The sequence below is a fragment of the Bombyx mandarina genome, chromosome 05 (assembly GCF_030267445.1).
Source record: "Bombyx mandarina strain Sakado chromosome 05, ASM3026744v2".
Taxonomy (NCBI): Eukaryota; Metazoa; Arthropoda; class Insecta; order Lepidoptera; family Bombycidae; genus Bombyx; species Bombyx mandarina.
Genome location: NC_143212.1, coordinates 13420025 through 13436484, shown reverse-complemented (window position 1 = coordinate 13436484; position 16460 = coordinate 13420025). Strand labels below are relative to the sequence as shown.

Here is a 16460-nt window from a genome sequence, read left to right as displayed (position 1 = left end):
GACTGGGTGCTGAGGGGTGCCCTCCTCCCGGGTCTCCGCGTTATTTGTTACGCGGACGACACGTTGGTCGTGGCCCGGGGGATGATTATAGAGAGTCTGCCCGTCTCGCCACAGCGGGAGTGGCCCTCGTCGTCGGGAGGATAAAGAGACTGGGCCTCGACGTGGCGCTCAGTAAATCCGAGGCCTTGTGGTTTCACGGGCCGCGGAGAGCGCCACCTGTCGACGCCCACATCATGGTTGGGGGCGTCCGGATAGGGGTCGGGGTGCAGTTAAGGTACCTCGGCCTCGTGTTGGACGGCCGGTGGGCTTTTCGTGCTCACTTTGCGGAGCTGGTCCCCCGATTAATGAGGACAGCAGGTTCTTTGAGCCGACTGCTCCCGAATATCGGGGAGCCGGATCAGGTTGTACGCCGCCTCTACGCTGGGGTGGTGCGATCGATGGCCCTGTACGGTGCGCCTGTATGGGCTGAGCCGCGCAATTGGGCTACTATGGCTCGGTTCCTGCGCCGGCCGCAGCGCACCGTTGCTATCAGGGTCATCCGTGGATATCGCACCGTCTCATTCGAGGCGGCGTGTGTGTTGGCGGGGACGCCACCATGGGAGCTGGAGGCGGAGTCGCTCGCTGCCGACTATCGGTGGCGCAGTGAGCTTCGTGCTCTGGGCGTGGTTCGTCCCTCCAAAAGTGAGCTGCGGGCGCGGAAGGTCCATTCTCGGCAGTCCGTGCTCGAATCGTGGTCGAGGCGTTTAGCCAACCCCACGTGGGGTCTACGGACTGTCGAGGCGGTTTACCCAATCTTTTATGACTGGGTGAATCGTGGCCGAGGATGCCTCACCTTCCATCTGGTGCAGGTAGGTGCTGACTGGGCACGGATGCTTTGGGAAGTACCTGCACCGGATAGGAGCTGAGCCGACGACGAGGTGCCACCATTGTGGACACGACCTGGACACGGTGGAGCATACGCTGGCTGTCTACCCCGCTTGGGAGGTGCAGCGCCGTGTCCTTGTCGCAAAGATAGAACCAGACTTGTCGCTGCCTAGCGTCGTGGCGTCGATGCTGGGCGGCGACGAGTCTTGGAAGGCTATGCTCGACTTCTGCGAGTGCACCATCTCGCAGAAGGAGGCGGCGGGGCGAGTGAGGCAAAGCTCTCCTCACTATGCAGAAACCCGCCGCCGCCGAGCATGGGGTCGGGACCGGGGTCCCGTCCGTAACCCGGCCCCCTAAGAGCTTCGGGCTCCACCCGCTTTGTGCGGGGAAGAACCTAGGCGTGGGGCGGCGTGGTAGGTCGCGTTCCCCCGACCACTCCGGGGGAAGGTGTAGCGCGGCACTATCAATCGGGCTCTTGGCCCGTCGACCGAGGGAACCGGCGGTCATGTTGCTGGTGGCCGCCGCTCCGGCGTCTGGGGGACGGCGGGATGGATGTAATGTGCTCTGCGTAAACCCTGTCCCGCCGTCTCAATAGCTCCGACTGGGTTTCCGCCCGGTCCGGGGTAGGGCGCCGGCTGTGAGCGGCAGGAGTTTTTAGTGAGGTTCGACACCCACATACCCCACCTGCCGTGCGGGTGGGTATCCGGCGATTTTCTCCTGTGGTAAATAAAAAAAAAAAAAGGTCTTAGATGGCAGTGATTTAGTAATGAATCATATTTTGTGTGGGTAACTCACATGTATTTATTTATTTTATAATATTTTATTATAATTACACTACACAACAATACATACACACTTTATTTTATATCAACACATTCATTTATCACACAATCATACAAAACATTATTTACACTAAACAAAATTAATTTACAAACAAAGTCAGGCGATAACTGCAGTATAGCGGCGACGACAATATTTCGCTACTACATCGGTGCATAGACGAACCGGTCGTCGCATTTTTACCGATCCACCGCCAACAGTCGAAATCTGACTTGTCAGCGCGCATCCTGCGTTACCTTTCGGTGATACGCATTTTTAATTATTGCTTCTTGTTTTGTGTACCTGCTTATGTTGCTTGGACTATCTATTTCTTGTCACTTTCTACTTTTTTGTATATTTTGTGTTCGTCTTAAATAAAAACTTTCTTTTTGAACTTTTGTGTTTGCAAAGACATTATAATACCAACCCAAGACGACTAAACTGGTGACCCCGACGTGCTCTGATCCAGCAGTACTGGCGACACTCACGCAACATTCAAGCTCAGTCTCGACTCACCGCAGACTTCGAGCAGCACTGGCGACACTCAGACAGCATTCAAGCTCAACCTCGACTCGAGCAGCACTGGCACTTACAAGCTAATTCTCTATTTTTCTTTTTTAACTTATAAGTTTCATTTTACACCAAAAGAACTTCAAAAAATTTGAGTTCTTGCAGTTTGTTTAATTGGGAAGTTGATCTACACGATAAGAGAATACGAAGTTGTGCAATTACTTTAATAGAGCAAATCATAAATGCGAGCTTAAACCTTAAAAGTAATTTTAATTTTTGCAGTTTATTATTGCATGTCCGACAAATGCATATAACATAAACAGAAAATTATTATTTTAACACGAACCATTTCTTAAACAAATGACGTTTCCGCTAAGTCTGTGATTTGTGAATGCTTTGCTTGTTTTTTATGTTTAGATTATTTAAAATTCAAAATCAATGTTGAATTAAGTAATTGGGTTAAGTAAGTCGTTATTAGTATTAGATACGTTTTTTTTTTTTTTTATTGAAGAAAACCTTCTGGATTTTGTACTCTGATTTGGTCGCTCGATACGATAATATGTCATCTGACGTCTGTATTCTTCAGATGCAGTATGCTAGACAGATCACTGATATAACACTGCAGCCTGTTTTTTAATAAAACTCAAGTCCCTGTAGGGTAACTATGTAGTTACACAGATAACCCTAATGTCGATGTATAAAATTTTATACATCGATATTAGAAATTATATTAATTTTTAATATTGTCTACTTTTGTGACAAACATCATTTATATATAGTTAGCAATGACGCACCGTGCGCAAGCACTACGGTGGGCCCCCGCGTGCGCGCACATCACCCGCGTCTTCCAATTGATCGGCCGGCCAGTCGGTAACCTGTCTTGCCGTCGGATGCATGTCATACTTTACCTGCTAACCCGCTCCGCAGTGCTTGCGCATAGTTTGCTTAACGTTTAAGTTTAGTTTGAAGTTGAATACCATATTCGCTTTACTGGTGACCCCAAATTAGAACACGATGGCAAACAAAGACGACAATAAAGATGGAGATTCAAACGTTAACCGTGTCGGCGTGCGGGTACCAGCTTTCTACCCGACAAAACCGGAATTATGGTTTGCAGCTCTGGAAAGCCAGTTTGCCTTGGCAAAGGTGACACAGGATGATACTAAGTACCACTACGCTATCTCACAGCTGGAGGCAAATTACGCAGAGATTGTGGAAGATGTAATCACATCCCCCGCCGCAGCGGATAAGTACCAGCGCCTGAAAACCGTGCTGATAAAACGGCTCACACAATCACCTGAACGCCAGGTCATGCAGCTGTTAAATCATGAAGAACTGGGGGATAGGAAGCCGTCGATTTTTCTGCGACACTTAAAGCAGCTCGCAGGTCCAGGTGTTCCCGATGACTTTATCCGGACCGTATGGACCAGTCGCCTTCCCAGCGGTGTCCAGACCATCATCGCCTCCCAAAGCAAACTACAGCTGGAAGAGGTTTCGGAACTGGCAGACCAGATTATGGATATAGCGGCACCAGGTTTGCAGGTCGCAACAGCTTCCGCTTCATCCACAACGGGAGACCAGTAGATTGCGGCGCTCACTAAGCAGGTACAAGCTCTGTCAGCCAAGTTAGATCGAATGTCACGTCCGAGAGATAGATCGATGTATAGACGCCGTGGCCGTTCATCGTCTACCAGCACCAGGTCGCAGTCCAACTACGCGGGAAAAGAAACGGGCAGCCGGTAAGCATGGCCGTCGACTGCCCCAGTACCGGCCGTTTATTTATGGTGGATAAAAGGACTAAAATTCAGTTTTTAGTGGACACGGGAAGTGATTTGTGTGTTTTTCCTAAAACATTGGTCAAAGAAAGACGTTTTAAAACCGGTTATAAACTCAGTGCGGCAAACGGTTCGGTAATAAATACATATGGGTACGCCCACTTTGTACTAAACCTAGTCTTGCGCCGCGACTTCGCTTGGCGGTTTATAGTAGCCGACGTTACAAAGGCGATAATAGGGGTTGATTTTCTGTCACATTATAATCTTGTTGTAGATATTCGCAACCAACGCCTAATCGATGGTAGCACAATGCTAGCGTCCCCGGGTTTGCTTGCCCGCACTAATGAGGATGTTTCTTCGGTCAAGGTAATGTCCGGTAAGTCTGTGTATCATGACATACTAGCTAAGTACCCCGAGATTACTCGTCCTCATCGAATAAACACCACACCTCGTCACAATACTGTACACCACATACGCACCACACCTGGACCGCCTGTATCATGTACACCGCGCCGAATGGCGCCTGAAAAATTAAAAATAGCTAAGGCTGAGTTTAATGCTATGCTACAAATTGGTACCTGTCGTCCATCAGATTCGGCATGGGCATCGCCGCTTCACCTCGCCTCTAAAAAGGACAACGGATGGCGTCCCTGCGGCGATTATCGTATGTTGAACGCTCGAACAATCCCCGACCGGTACCCAATCAAACACATCCACGACTTTGCACATAGTCTATCTGGTAGCAGTGTATTTTCAACCATCGATCTAGCGAAGGTTTACCATCAGATACCCGTACATCCAGGCGACATCGCGAAGACCGCCATAACAACGCCGTTCGGCCTGTACGAATTTCGTACATGACGTTCGGACTTCGTAATGCCGGACAGACATTTCAACGCTTCGTAGATGAAATGGTAAGGGGTCTAGATTTTACATACGCCTATCTAGACGATTTTTTAGTGTTTTCTAAAGACCAGAGCACCCATGAAGAACACCTTCATCAGCTGTTTAGCAGATTGCGGTCATCAACACTTCTAAATGTGTGTTCGGTGCCTCGGAGGTCAAGTTTTTGGGCTACCGCATCTCAGCTGCAGGAACGACTCCTCTGCCAGAGAAGGTCGACGCTATAAAGAGCTTTCCTACCCCCAAGACTGTTAGAGAGCTACGCAGGTTTCTGGGGATGATAAACTTCTATAGGCGGTTTATCCCTAACACGGCCCAACATCAAGGACCCCTCAACGCGTTGCTGACAGGATCAGTCAAAGGCTCTCAACCAATCGACATGACAGGTGAGGCATCGAAGGCATTTGAAGCCTGCAAAGAAGGCCTCTGTCAGGTCAAGGTATTGTGCAAAATTTGAAGCCAACGCCTGCGTCTCGCCATAGTAATCAAAAAAAGACCACGTTCGTTTTTAAAGATTTGGCCACTTGCAGTCACGTATTCCTGCGTGACTGTACTATCGGTGGAACTTTGAAACCAGCATACACTGGACCATTCGAAGTGGTTCAGCGTGGGGATAAAGTTTTCACGATCACGGTAAGAAGGTCACGGTATCCGTAGATCGCATCAAGCCGGCCTACATACTACATGACCCAGACACCACAGCACTTACACAGCCCACACATACCAACCACACACACTTACGTACTCCTCACACAGACGATCGGGTGCTACCGGAAGCCGAAGACCATACTCGTCGAACTAGATCGGGGCGTAGGGTCAGATTTCCGGACTATTATCGCCCGTAACCCGGTCCGGGGGGGGGGGGGGTGATGTAGGGTAACTATGTAGTTACACAGATAACCCTAATGTCGATGTATAAAATTTTATACATCGATATTAGAAATTATATTAATTTTTAATATTGTCTACTTTTGTGACAAACATAATTTATATATAGTTAGCAATGACGCACCGTGCGCAAGCACTACGGTGGGCCCCCGCGCGTGCGCACATCACCCGCGTCTTCCAATCGATCGGCCGGCCAGTCGGTAACCTGTCTTGCCGTCGGATGCATGTCATACTTTACCTGCTAACCCGCTTCGCAGTGCTTGCGCATAGTTTGCTTAACGTTTCAGTTTAGTTTGAAGTTGAATACCATATTCGCTTTATCCCTTTTACGATATCCACGGGAATCGTGGTGCTATTAAGACCAAAGTGAGATTTATTCTGGGCGTATCGGTACTTATTCTTGTTTCGTACGTGTCGACTGGTTTTTCTTCAATATTGTATTATGTATTAGTAACATACAAGAACAAAATTAAGCACGATAAGACCGGAGCCCATTTTTTTCACGTAGCATCACCTAGTAAATAATTATTAACTTTACAGATTGACTCGTTACATACATCAAACACTTATTATTATTATCTGTTTTTGTAAAGAAATATTTTTGTTGCTATTGTAGACAAATAAGCATACAGTCCATCTGATGGTAGGTGGTTACCATCGTTCATTAACATCAACAATATCAGGAGTATAATTATGCCGCTGTCCATATACTGAACTACATTGTATACTTTCTTGTTCCAGGTATACAATAGTAGCTTCACAGCACTATCCCGATCTCGAGCCGAGAAAACACACAGGCCCTGAAAACAAAAACTTGTTTTTTTACACTTCAGACAATCTCTATGTCGACTTACATATAGGTACTACCTTAGATTATTTTTTCATGGCACAGATAGAATATAAACGAGCTCACGGTCCACCAGTTGTTAAATGGTTCCGGAGTCTATAGACATAACAGCGTAAATGCCACCACCCAGTTGGAGATCTACCGCCAGAATCCGCCTGAGATACCGTCTTCAGCCTTCACCTTTATCTTTACCAGTCTAATTTGTGCCGTAAGGCACTCAAACATTCTGATTTTAAATCAAGAACTCCGAACATCTCAAGAAAAGCGGAATTAACCTTAATTAAGCCATCGTAAACACATAATCCATCCAAGTTCAACCAGAATGTTGTCATCATCATCATCAGCATGTGGCAGTCCACTGCTGGACATAGGCCTCCCCAAAGCTCGCCACTGAACCCGATCTTCGGTTCTACGCATCCAGTTACTGCCAGCTGCCTTGCGCAGATCGTCGCTCCATCAAGCAGGAGGGCGTCTTACACTACGTTTGCCGGTTCGCGGTCTCCACTCCAGAACACGTCTACCCCAACGGTTATCGGTTCTGCGACATTTCTGACCAGCCCACTGCACCTCAGCCTATTAACTCTGCGAGCTATATCGATCCAGATCAGAATGTTATTATTCCATTAAACTTAGCTTTTAACATATCGACAGGTGAAAAGGCTATTTCGTTCAAGCAACATTTTTGCAAAAGAGTGCCATTTAAAGATTACAAATTGGAAAAATATCATAAAAAAAGCTTCTTCAGCTATTTGAATGGAGTAAACGTAATTGAAATTCAATTAAAAATGTCGAACTGTTGATGCTAATACCAAATAAAACGCACTTTTAATTAACTTTGTAATTTATTAATTTATCTTTAGAAATGTGGCATATTAAGCGAAATGTCGCTTAAACAATACCCTTTCACCCCTTCATATAGTTTATTTTATTGAATAGCAATGTTACATAAATAATGAAGAACTATATTATAAGAAGAAGAAGAAGGGTCGTCGTACCCCCTTTCGGGGGCACGGAACGGGCCTCGGGGCAAACCCCACTACCCGGGACGGAGCTCCCTGCTACATAGGGCAGGGGTGGTATAGATGCAGGACGAGACGGGGGAGGACTGTTCGCAGCGCGCATACGGTTGCATAGCATCGACAAAACATATATACTTATACATAATACGATGGGCTTGGTTCTCTTGGGAGGAGTGATGCCCGCGGAGGAGTCACCCCGGCGCCGGCTGCTGTCCTCTGCTTTTTTTTTTTTTTTTCCCTAACTACTAACTATAACTAACTAAAACTAAACTACTATACTAACTATTAACTACTACTATTTACAATATATACAAAGCGGGACAACAGTCAGCACCGTGGGGCCCGCCACCGGCCCCATGCCGCGGCCCCACCTCTACAAGTCAGAGGGGGAGCCGCGGCACTAATTTGGCGCTCATCCGCTAAGGGCTCCCCAGAGGGGGAAGACCGTCGCGGGGAGGGACCGACGTAAAGTCACTCCCCTTAAGGGGGAGTGGTCCACCCAAACGGGCGGTAGAATGGGTCCCCATAGGGGGGCACCCCAACAGTGTGGGGGGAAATGAAGAGTGTGGACAGCTCAGTCCCATGGGGGCACTCATTATGAGCACTCCCATATCACTCCGGTTAAGCCGACTATCTTACCATAGCTGGGGGTTCCAGTAGCTCCCTTGGTAGCGCCCTACCATCAGGTGGTCTGGCGTGCAAGGGAGCTATATTGTGGAGATGCTCGTGGGGTCCACCGTCAGTCCGCTCGTACATATTACGAGCTAGCCTCCGAATGAACTCCTCGAGCGACTCCACATCTAGATCCCGGGCGATTACGTCAGTTCTGACGTAACGCCCTGCTCCGACTATCGTGCGAAGAGCCAGATTCTGCTGGGCCTGTAACTTCACCCGCATGATCTGCGGGATGAGGTGATACCAGGCCGCAGCTGCGTACGTGATACGGGAACGAACATACGTCTTGTAAATGCCGAGTCTAGTCCTGGTCGGCAACCTGGAGGCCAACACCGGCCGGAGGAGAAACCTCGCATAGCGGGCGGCCGCCAACGCCGACTTGGCGTGGGCGGTCATCCTCAAACTCCGGTCGATATTGACTCCCAGGTATCGGACACTGGGCCTAAACTCGACATTGACTCCACGAAGACTGAGCTATCCTGGGACGACTCTTGTGCGGACCGGACCGAAGAGAATAGCCGCGGTCTTCCCCACGTTGACCGCGACCCTCCATCGGTCCAGCCACTGGGGCAGTAGGTCCAACAACCTCTGCATCCTCGTAATGGCCGCAGAAGGGAAATTTGAGGACGCGAATTAGGCGCTGTCGTCGGCAAACAGCGCCAACTTCACGTCGGCTTCCCACGCTTGAAGGTTGCCCTCAAGCGTGGGAATGTCGTTGGTGTAGAGAGCGTAGAGGACTGGTGCCAGGACGCTTCCCTGGGGAACTCCGGCCGTGACTGGGCGCACCGACGACTTTGCGCCCTCGACCGCGACAAGGAAGGATCTTCCCTCCAGGTACGACCCCAGCAGTCGCACATAGGCGTGCTGGAGGTCCGTGTTCTGCAACAGCTTGTAGATCAGTCCCGCATGCCATACACGGTCGAAGGCCTTCTCGATATCGAGAAAGACTGCGGCCGTGTACTGGCGCGCGTTGGACCGATCCGCCAAGTGGTGCATAACGCGGACCAATTGCAGCGTTGTCGAGTGACCGCTGCGAAACCCGAATTGCTCGGGTCTGAGAAGGATGTGCGGCGACACCCTTCTCAGCAGCAGCCGCTCGAACAACTTGCCCATATGCGACAGCAGAGTGATCGGACGATAACTGGAGGGATTTCTCCTATCCTTGCCGGGTTTGGGCAGGGCAATAACCTTGCCCAATTTCCAAGTTTCCGGGAAGTGTCCTGTGGACAGAATGGAATTGAACAGTCGTGTCATGAATGACACGACCGTTTCGGGGAAGTGGAAAAATTCGAGGGAGGGAATACCGTCCTCGCCCGGCGCCTTGCGCCTCTTCATCCGCTTGATGGAGAGGCGCAATTCACTGGGAGTGATGAAATCACCATCTCCCAACGGTGGCACCGGGGAGGAGAAGAGGCTTGCTACGCTCTCTTCCACCGATTGGTGGAATGCGGCCTCTGAGGGTGCAGAGTTATTTGGAGCGAACTGCCGCTCCAGCATTACGGCCAGGACATCGGCGCGTGCCTGAGCCAAGAAGCATCAGTTGCCCCTCTCGTCCACGAGTGGACAAGTCGGGGCAGGCCGATTTGAGAGCTGGCGGCAAAGTCGGTGGAGGGACACGGACGAGGGGTCCTCACGGGCCTCCTCGATCCGTTCCTCCCACGCATAGCCCCGATAGGAGCTAATCTTCGCCGCCAACTCCGCTTCCAGCTCATTAAGCTCGCGCTTGATCCTGGGACAACGAGTTGTCGCCCAGAGCCTCCTCAGACCCCTCTTCCGGCGAATAATCGCTTTCAGATGGGCCGGGAGTATACCTCTGGGCCCGCCGCTGCGCACAAGAGTCGTCGCCTAGTCGATCACTCCCCTGATGGAGTCGACAAGGCGGACTGCCGCGTCGTCGGCCCCCTCAGGGGTGTTGGGGTCCTGAATTATGGGAAGGTCGACTAGGCGTCTCTTAAAGAGCTCCCAGTCGACCTTCGGTCGTAGGGGCGAGGTCGCAACCCGGGTAAGCCCCATTCCCAGTGTGACCAGGATACTATATTATAATGAGTAACACTGTAGTTTCTTTCATGGTACTACATTAAGCTGTTTATCGCATGAAAGTCAGACCACAGTTTGACCTCCGGTGTCCCAAATCTTTCGGTAGCCATTTAGTAGATAGTCTCGAAGATAGTTTTATTAAGTAGCTTACGTAATGGGCCTTGCGATAATCTGCTTTCTTCAGATTTGCTGAAATATACTTATAAAAAAATACTATTATCACAATATTCACTCAACAACGAAGTGTACAGTTTCAACAAGCTAAAATTACGGCTGGATAAATATAAGAATGGGTGTAAAAATGGACTATGTGAGCTTCCGGGCTGACGCTTGGAAGGGACGCTCCCGAGTACCGTACAATGGTCTCCCTGCATCGCATCTGTCGCTGGCAGCTCACCCACAGGCCATCACTCAACCACTCAACCAGAAAGAACCGCAACCAAAACTACTGCTGAATAGCGTCATGAACGAAAACGATGTTGTGGGCATGATCGCCGCGCATGACGCGGACAGAACTGAAGGTCTCATGAAACACATAGGTTTGTTCATGACTATAGTGAAATTATAACTAGTATAATAATATTAATTATATTTTGAGTTAATTTTGATTTTAATTTTGAGTTAATATAATTAACAGTGATTTACCTTAATAAAAATAAAATACATATAAAAGTGTACATATTATTGTTCGTAATTGTTACGCTCGCATGTGGTTTGTCCGATTGAAACTATGTAAGTACAGCTGCCCTTTTTGAAACTTCAGACAACGTTCCTTCACGAGAGCTTTCAAAAAAATATTCCATGTTTTTAATTGAATTCGATGACAGAAGTGTTATCGTCTGAATTTTAAACAAAACACCTAGAGCTTACGTCGACATTGGTAGACGCCACATCTCTCAGTCATTCAGCATCAGAATAAGTCCTTCTGTTTTGAAATAAAATACGTATTCACCGTCCAAAGAAAACCTTACTTTTAAAACTTAGCTTTTGGCTCACACAATCCTAGTAGTTTTATGAATTATTTATATTGTATTATTACTATTATTGTATATGCTCATTAATTAATTATGTTGCCTGTAAATTTTAAGGGATTAATTAAGTACGTATTGAAAACGAAAGTGTCTAATCGTGGTTTTTAGTGAATCTGAATTGAAATAGTAATTTTGAATTGGTAAATATACCAAATTGTGTTTAATAAAAGAAGAAAACAGAGAATAATGTACGGTTACAGTGAAACACCGTTGATGACGCCGGATGGCTACCGCTCGGTTTCCCAAGGTTAGTGCTTTAAATATTAACTTATTTACCATTATATTCATATAGAATAATTCGATTATGGCAGGGCTGTAATTCCGAAGGTAAGTATGAAAGTATGTATACAATACTAGTGGACCCGGCGAACTTTGTTCCGCCACACGGTTTGTTTCAAACACATCAACCGGTCAATTTCAAAATTCTACTATAATTAACCATAGAATATATTAGGTTTAGCTGTCAGTTGCGTTTTGTTATTCTATATCAGTTGCGTTTTGTTATACCACGTTTTATGTCGCGTCCCACGGGAACGTGATAAAAAGTATCCTATGTCCTTCTCCTGGTTTTAAGCTACCTCCTCACTAATTTTCAGCCAAATCAGCTCAGCCGTTCCTGAGTTATAAATAGTGTAACTAACACGACTTTCTTTTATATATGTATATAGATGTAACAGAATCGTAGAACATGATTTTCGTCCGCTTTAATATTTAGCACACTTATCAAGTACCGATATCAATACAATAATTTAATGTTTTTTTTTTATTACAACATACTATTTGCAATAAAAGTAATAATTTCATTCGTAACTTAATGCTTGCTTAATATGAAATTATTATGATATATTTTTTTTATAATTTTACACGAAATAACCTTACTTCGCTCTAGAATTAACTCGCCATATTTATAAAAATATCCGATTAGCTACAAAAGCGTATTATTTATTATTATTTTTAAACTGTTCTTTATAACCTCCTTGGATAATTTATAAGCACCAGCTATCCCTATTAGGACAGGGATTTATTTGCGAACGCCTTCCAATATTATATAACTTAGTATAATAAATGCAAACATTTAAAAAGCTAAATCGCTGACCGTAACCCAACGTAACGTGATGTTTTGACCCAACGGCGATTTTTGTCGAAAGCATCTAGTTCAAAAACGCTAAGCGATGCTATTTCAGATATGACAAATTTAGTTTATTCATAGAGGTAGTTTGTGTTACGGTCAAGATCCACAAGGTCGAGGCGAGTATGTGAACTTGTAGTTTAATCGATAACTTGCCCTTCATGTCATGAACAATGCCGTTCGAACGTCAAGGATAAATAAATAGATAACTGGATACAAATCACGCAGGGTCATTCGGGCCCAAATTATTAATCATATTAATGATAAATAATGAATTGCTAATTATTGATAATCTATCTATATGAAAATGAATTGCTGTTCGTTAGTCTCGCTAAAACTCGAGAACGGCTGGACCGATTTGGCTAATTTTGGTCTTAAATTATTTGTGGAAGTCCAGAGTAGGTTCAAGAGGTAGATAAATATGAAAATGCTCGGAATTAAATAAAAATAACAATTTTGTTTTTCCTTTGATGTGTCTCCCGTCGTACGGATTCCTTTTGTGTATTTTAAGTTTATTTTATACAAAAGTTTAGGTCTTTTATTTATCGATTGAGGCACTACGAACTCTGCCGGGTCAGTTAGTTATTAATAAAAATCCAGACAAAAAACAAACAAACCTGTTCATCACACGAATATTTGCCCGATGTGGGAACCGAACCCAAGACCCTCAGCGCAACATTCAGGGTGCTAACGAACAGTGAATAGATATTGCGACTTATATTTTTTATCTGTGGAATAGAATGGGGTTGGGGCCCACATGATAATCAGTGATTACCATTGCACGTTATGTTGACAGTGTTATGGATACGGGCATTATCAATTAGCGCAGCCAGACTGTATACTTTAATTAAGTGTTTCTGAAATATGTTTTGATTCTCTTATGTTTTAACATTTTGAAGTTTGACGCTTTAATTTGTTCAGCGTTGTGGAAATCACATATCCGACTCAGGCGACGGAGCAACGCAAGGCCACAATCGCCTGAAACATGTCTTGTCGGATCCCATGAACCCTTTCTCGGTGCTTTTAGGCCCCTCAAGCACCGATTACCAACCTCATTGAACTGCTCAAGTACAAGGAAGAGTTCAACGAGCAAACGCACCCATAGACACAGCCCATTGAGTTTCCCGCCGGGTCTTCTCAGTGGGTCGAGATTCCAATCCGGCGGTAGGCACTGCGAAGCACTAGCGTTAGTGTTAGGAAATTCTCTCAAGTGAGCCCGTGAGCTCACCAATTCGCCCGCCCGCAACTGGAATAGCAACTTAGGATACCAGCGAATAGGTAGGGAACTAAGTGGAAATCTGATTGAAAACTATATTGAAAAGAACATCCCATTAGGCATAAAAAAACCAAGTTATTTCATTGATAGTTTTGTATTTTATGAACCTTAAAAATGTATATAGGGAGAGTGGGGGAGTTGAGAACGACGGGTAATTGGGAACACCTAAGGAAGTACTACTTCCCCTTATACTAGATCATCCCGATATTTTTCAACGCATACTTCCAGCGCCCTTCAGTTCGTAGGCAATAGTGAGAGTGAAAGGCTGCACGCATGCTGTCACGATAAATCAAACAATCTTTATTACGTTTATGATGTAATTTTTGTCATGTGTTACAATATATGTTACTATAATATTTTTGAGTTCAAAAGGCACACTATTTAGTTTCTATCATGTACGTACTATATGTTTTCAAATGTTAGGCGACTTAAAGTTCGCCAACAATTCTACTGAGCATGGCGGCCATTTTGATTTATATTGACTACTTCGGGCAATTGGGAACGGCATCAGGAGGGTAATTGGGAACATTTCTAATTACCCCTTGCGTTCTTAATTACCCGCAATGTCTCGAAATTATGTACGTAAGACTGAAACTAAATACAAAATTGAAGATCTTGCAATATACTACAAAGAAGAAGCTAAAAATCAAGAGTAAAGTCGTAAGAAATTTGAAGAAGGCTTTAGAAAATGAAAACTAAGAGGAGTTGAAGTCGTCGTGGCCTAAGAGATAAGACGTTCGGTGCATTCGTGTTGAGCGATGTACTTGTGTTCGAATTCCAGGCCCGGGTACCAATTTTTCTAATGAATTACGTACTCAACAAATGTTCACGATTGACTTCCATGGTGAAGGAATAACATCGTGTAATAAAAGTGAAACCCGCAAAATTATAATTTGCGTAATTACTGGTGGTAGGACCTCTTGTGAGTCCGTGCAGGTAGGTACCACCGCCCTGCCTATTTCTGCCGTGAAGCAGTAATGCGTTTCGGTTTGAAGGGTGGGGCCGCCGTTGTAACTATACTGAGATCTTAGAACTTATATCTCAAGATGTGTGACGCATTTAAGTTGTAGATGTCCATAGGCTCCAGTAACCACTTAACACCAGTTGGGCTGTGAGCTCGTCCACCCATCTAAGCAATAAGAAAAAGTAAAAAAAGAGTTTTACTCCATAATGTGTAACGAAAAATATGAGTCACCACCGACAGAAGATTGGATCATGTGCACCATATACATAAACCCTGGGCACCTGAAAAATACACTGCAGGCGAGGGTTAATATGAGATATGTGATGATAAAACAATTTGTAGTTATTATCGGGATTTAATTGTGTCGATCCTATTTACCCTATACCGTTCCCATTTCCCCCACGGGACGATCCCAATTACCCCATATGGTGTCGGGTAAAAAGGACCGCTATTGTTTTTTTAGTTTATTAATATTTTTAATAAAACGTTGATTTTGGAGATTTTTTTTGTTATCAATAAGTTGATAGGTAAGCAAAGCTTACGTTTCAATGAAAGTTGATTATGTTTATGACTTTTTTCTATTAGTTTTGAACATTTGAAGTTAAGTGTTCCCAATTCCCCCACTTTCCCCTACTTATCATATACGCTAATTTTATTGCATGTTTTTTTCATTAAAATTATTACGCTTTGGAGTTTATATCTTGAACTGCCTCTCCATGATCCATTATTTATTTATTACAAGGAGAACAAACAATGTAAAATTAATTTAAAACAGAGGTATTTTATAATTTTACGTTAGATTCTTTCAATTCGTGTTACGTTTCAAACGAATAAAAATTTTCGATGATATTTCACACACATTTTGTTTTATTTAAATTTAAAGATAGCTAGTGTGATTAATGTGGCATTATGTATATAGAGCCATTATAGTTGACGTGTTCATCAAATATGAATCTGCTGTCATGAACAATGCTTAAATCACATTTACTAATAAGTTTAATTGGTTCACGTTCTTTTAGTTTATATTTAAAGACTATTTGATTGACTTTTCTACGAGTAGTATAAGTAACAAAATGATATTTTATTGCGATTTATTACGGTTCAATTCAGATTGCATGAACTTGGCATCGTCGATTGAAGGAATTTTCATAAAAAAATTATGTCATCAGTGAAGTAGAGAAGGCGTGAGAAATGAAAGCACTTAATGATATCATTAATAAAAATACTAAAAAGGAAGGTCACCAGTAACAAGCCCTGCGGTACGCCAATGCTAACATATACCCAAGCAGAAGTATAGTTGTTGACCACTACCGCCTGGGATATCTTCTCGAGATATAATTTAAACCATCGTGATTAGTCGCCACAGATTTCCATATTATTTAATCGTTAATTTTGTCAAACGACTTGCTATAGTATGTATTATTTACATCAACTCACTTACCATCATTCATGGAATCAGTAAGATTTTTGAAGTAAGATTTATAATAAATAAATTCGAAACAGTTGACTTATTTATCAGAAATCCCTGCTGACTTAAATTAAATGCATTTTACACTACCACATAGACTCGACTTATTACGTAAAACACGTTTATACAATATTTTTCTTTGGATAATGAAGTGGGCCCCCGAGGCCGCACTTTCCGGGCTCCATGAAATAACAGAACCTGGGATTCATTGAGCACCACCTTGAGACCCGACCTTCGGCTGCTGCCGACGTCAAA

The 16460-nt window shown here is 44.7% G+C and overlaps 1 protein-coding gene across 6 annotated transcripts in view; it reads left to right on the top strand.

Annotated features, from left to right (window-relative positions):
• Nucleotides 1-16460, top strand: part of kcc (solute carrier family 12 member kcc) — a 468256-nt gene that overhangs the window by 287804 nt on the left and 163992 nt on the right. The window contains exon 1 of one of the 6 annotated variants that reach the window (XM_089727867.1): nt 11461-11615. The exons of the other annotated variants lie outside the window; for them this stretch is intronic. Within the exon in view, the coding sequence (XP_089583993.1) occupies nt 11555-11615 (61 nt within the window). The 5' untranslated portion in view covers nt 11461-11554. Of the gene's footprint in view, nt 1-11460; nt 11616-16460 lie in introns of those variants that run through there. 6 annotated transcript variants of the gene reach the window in all.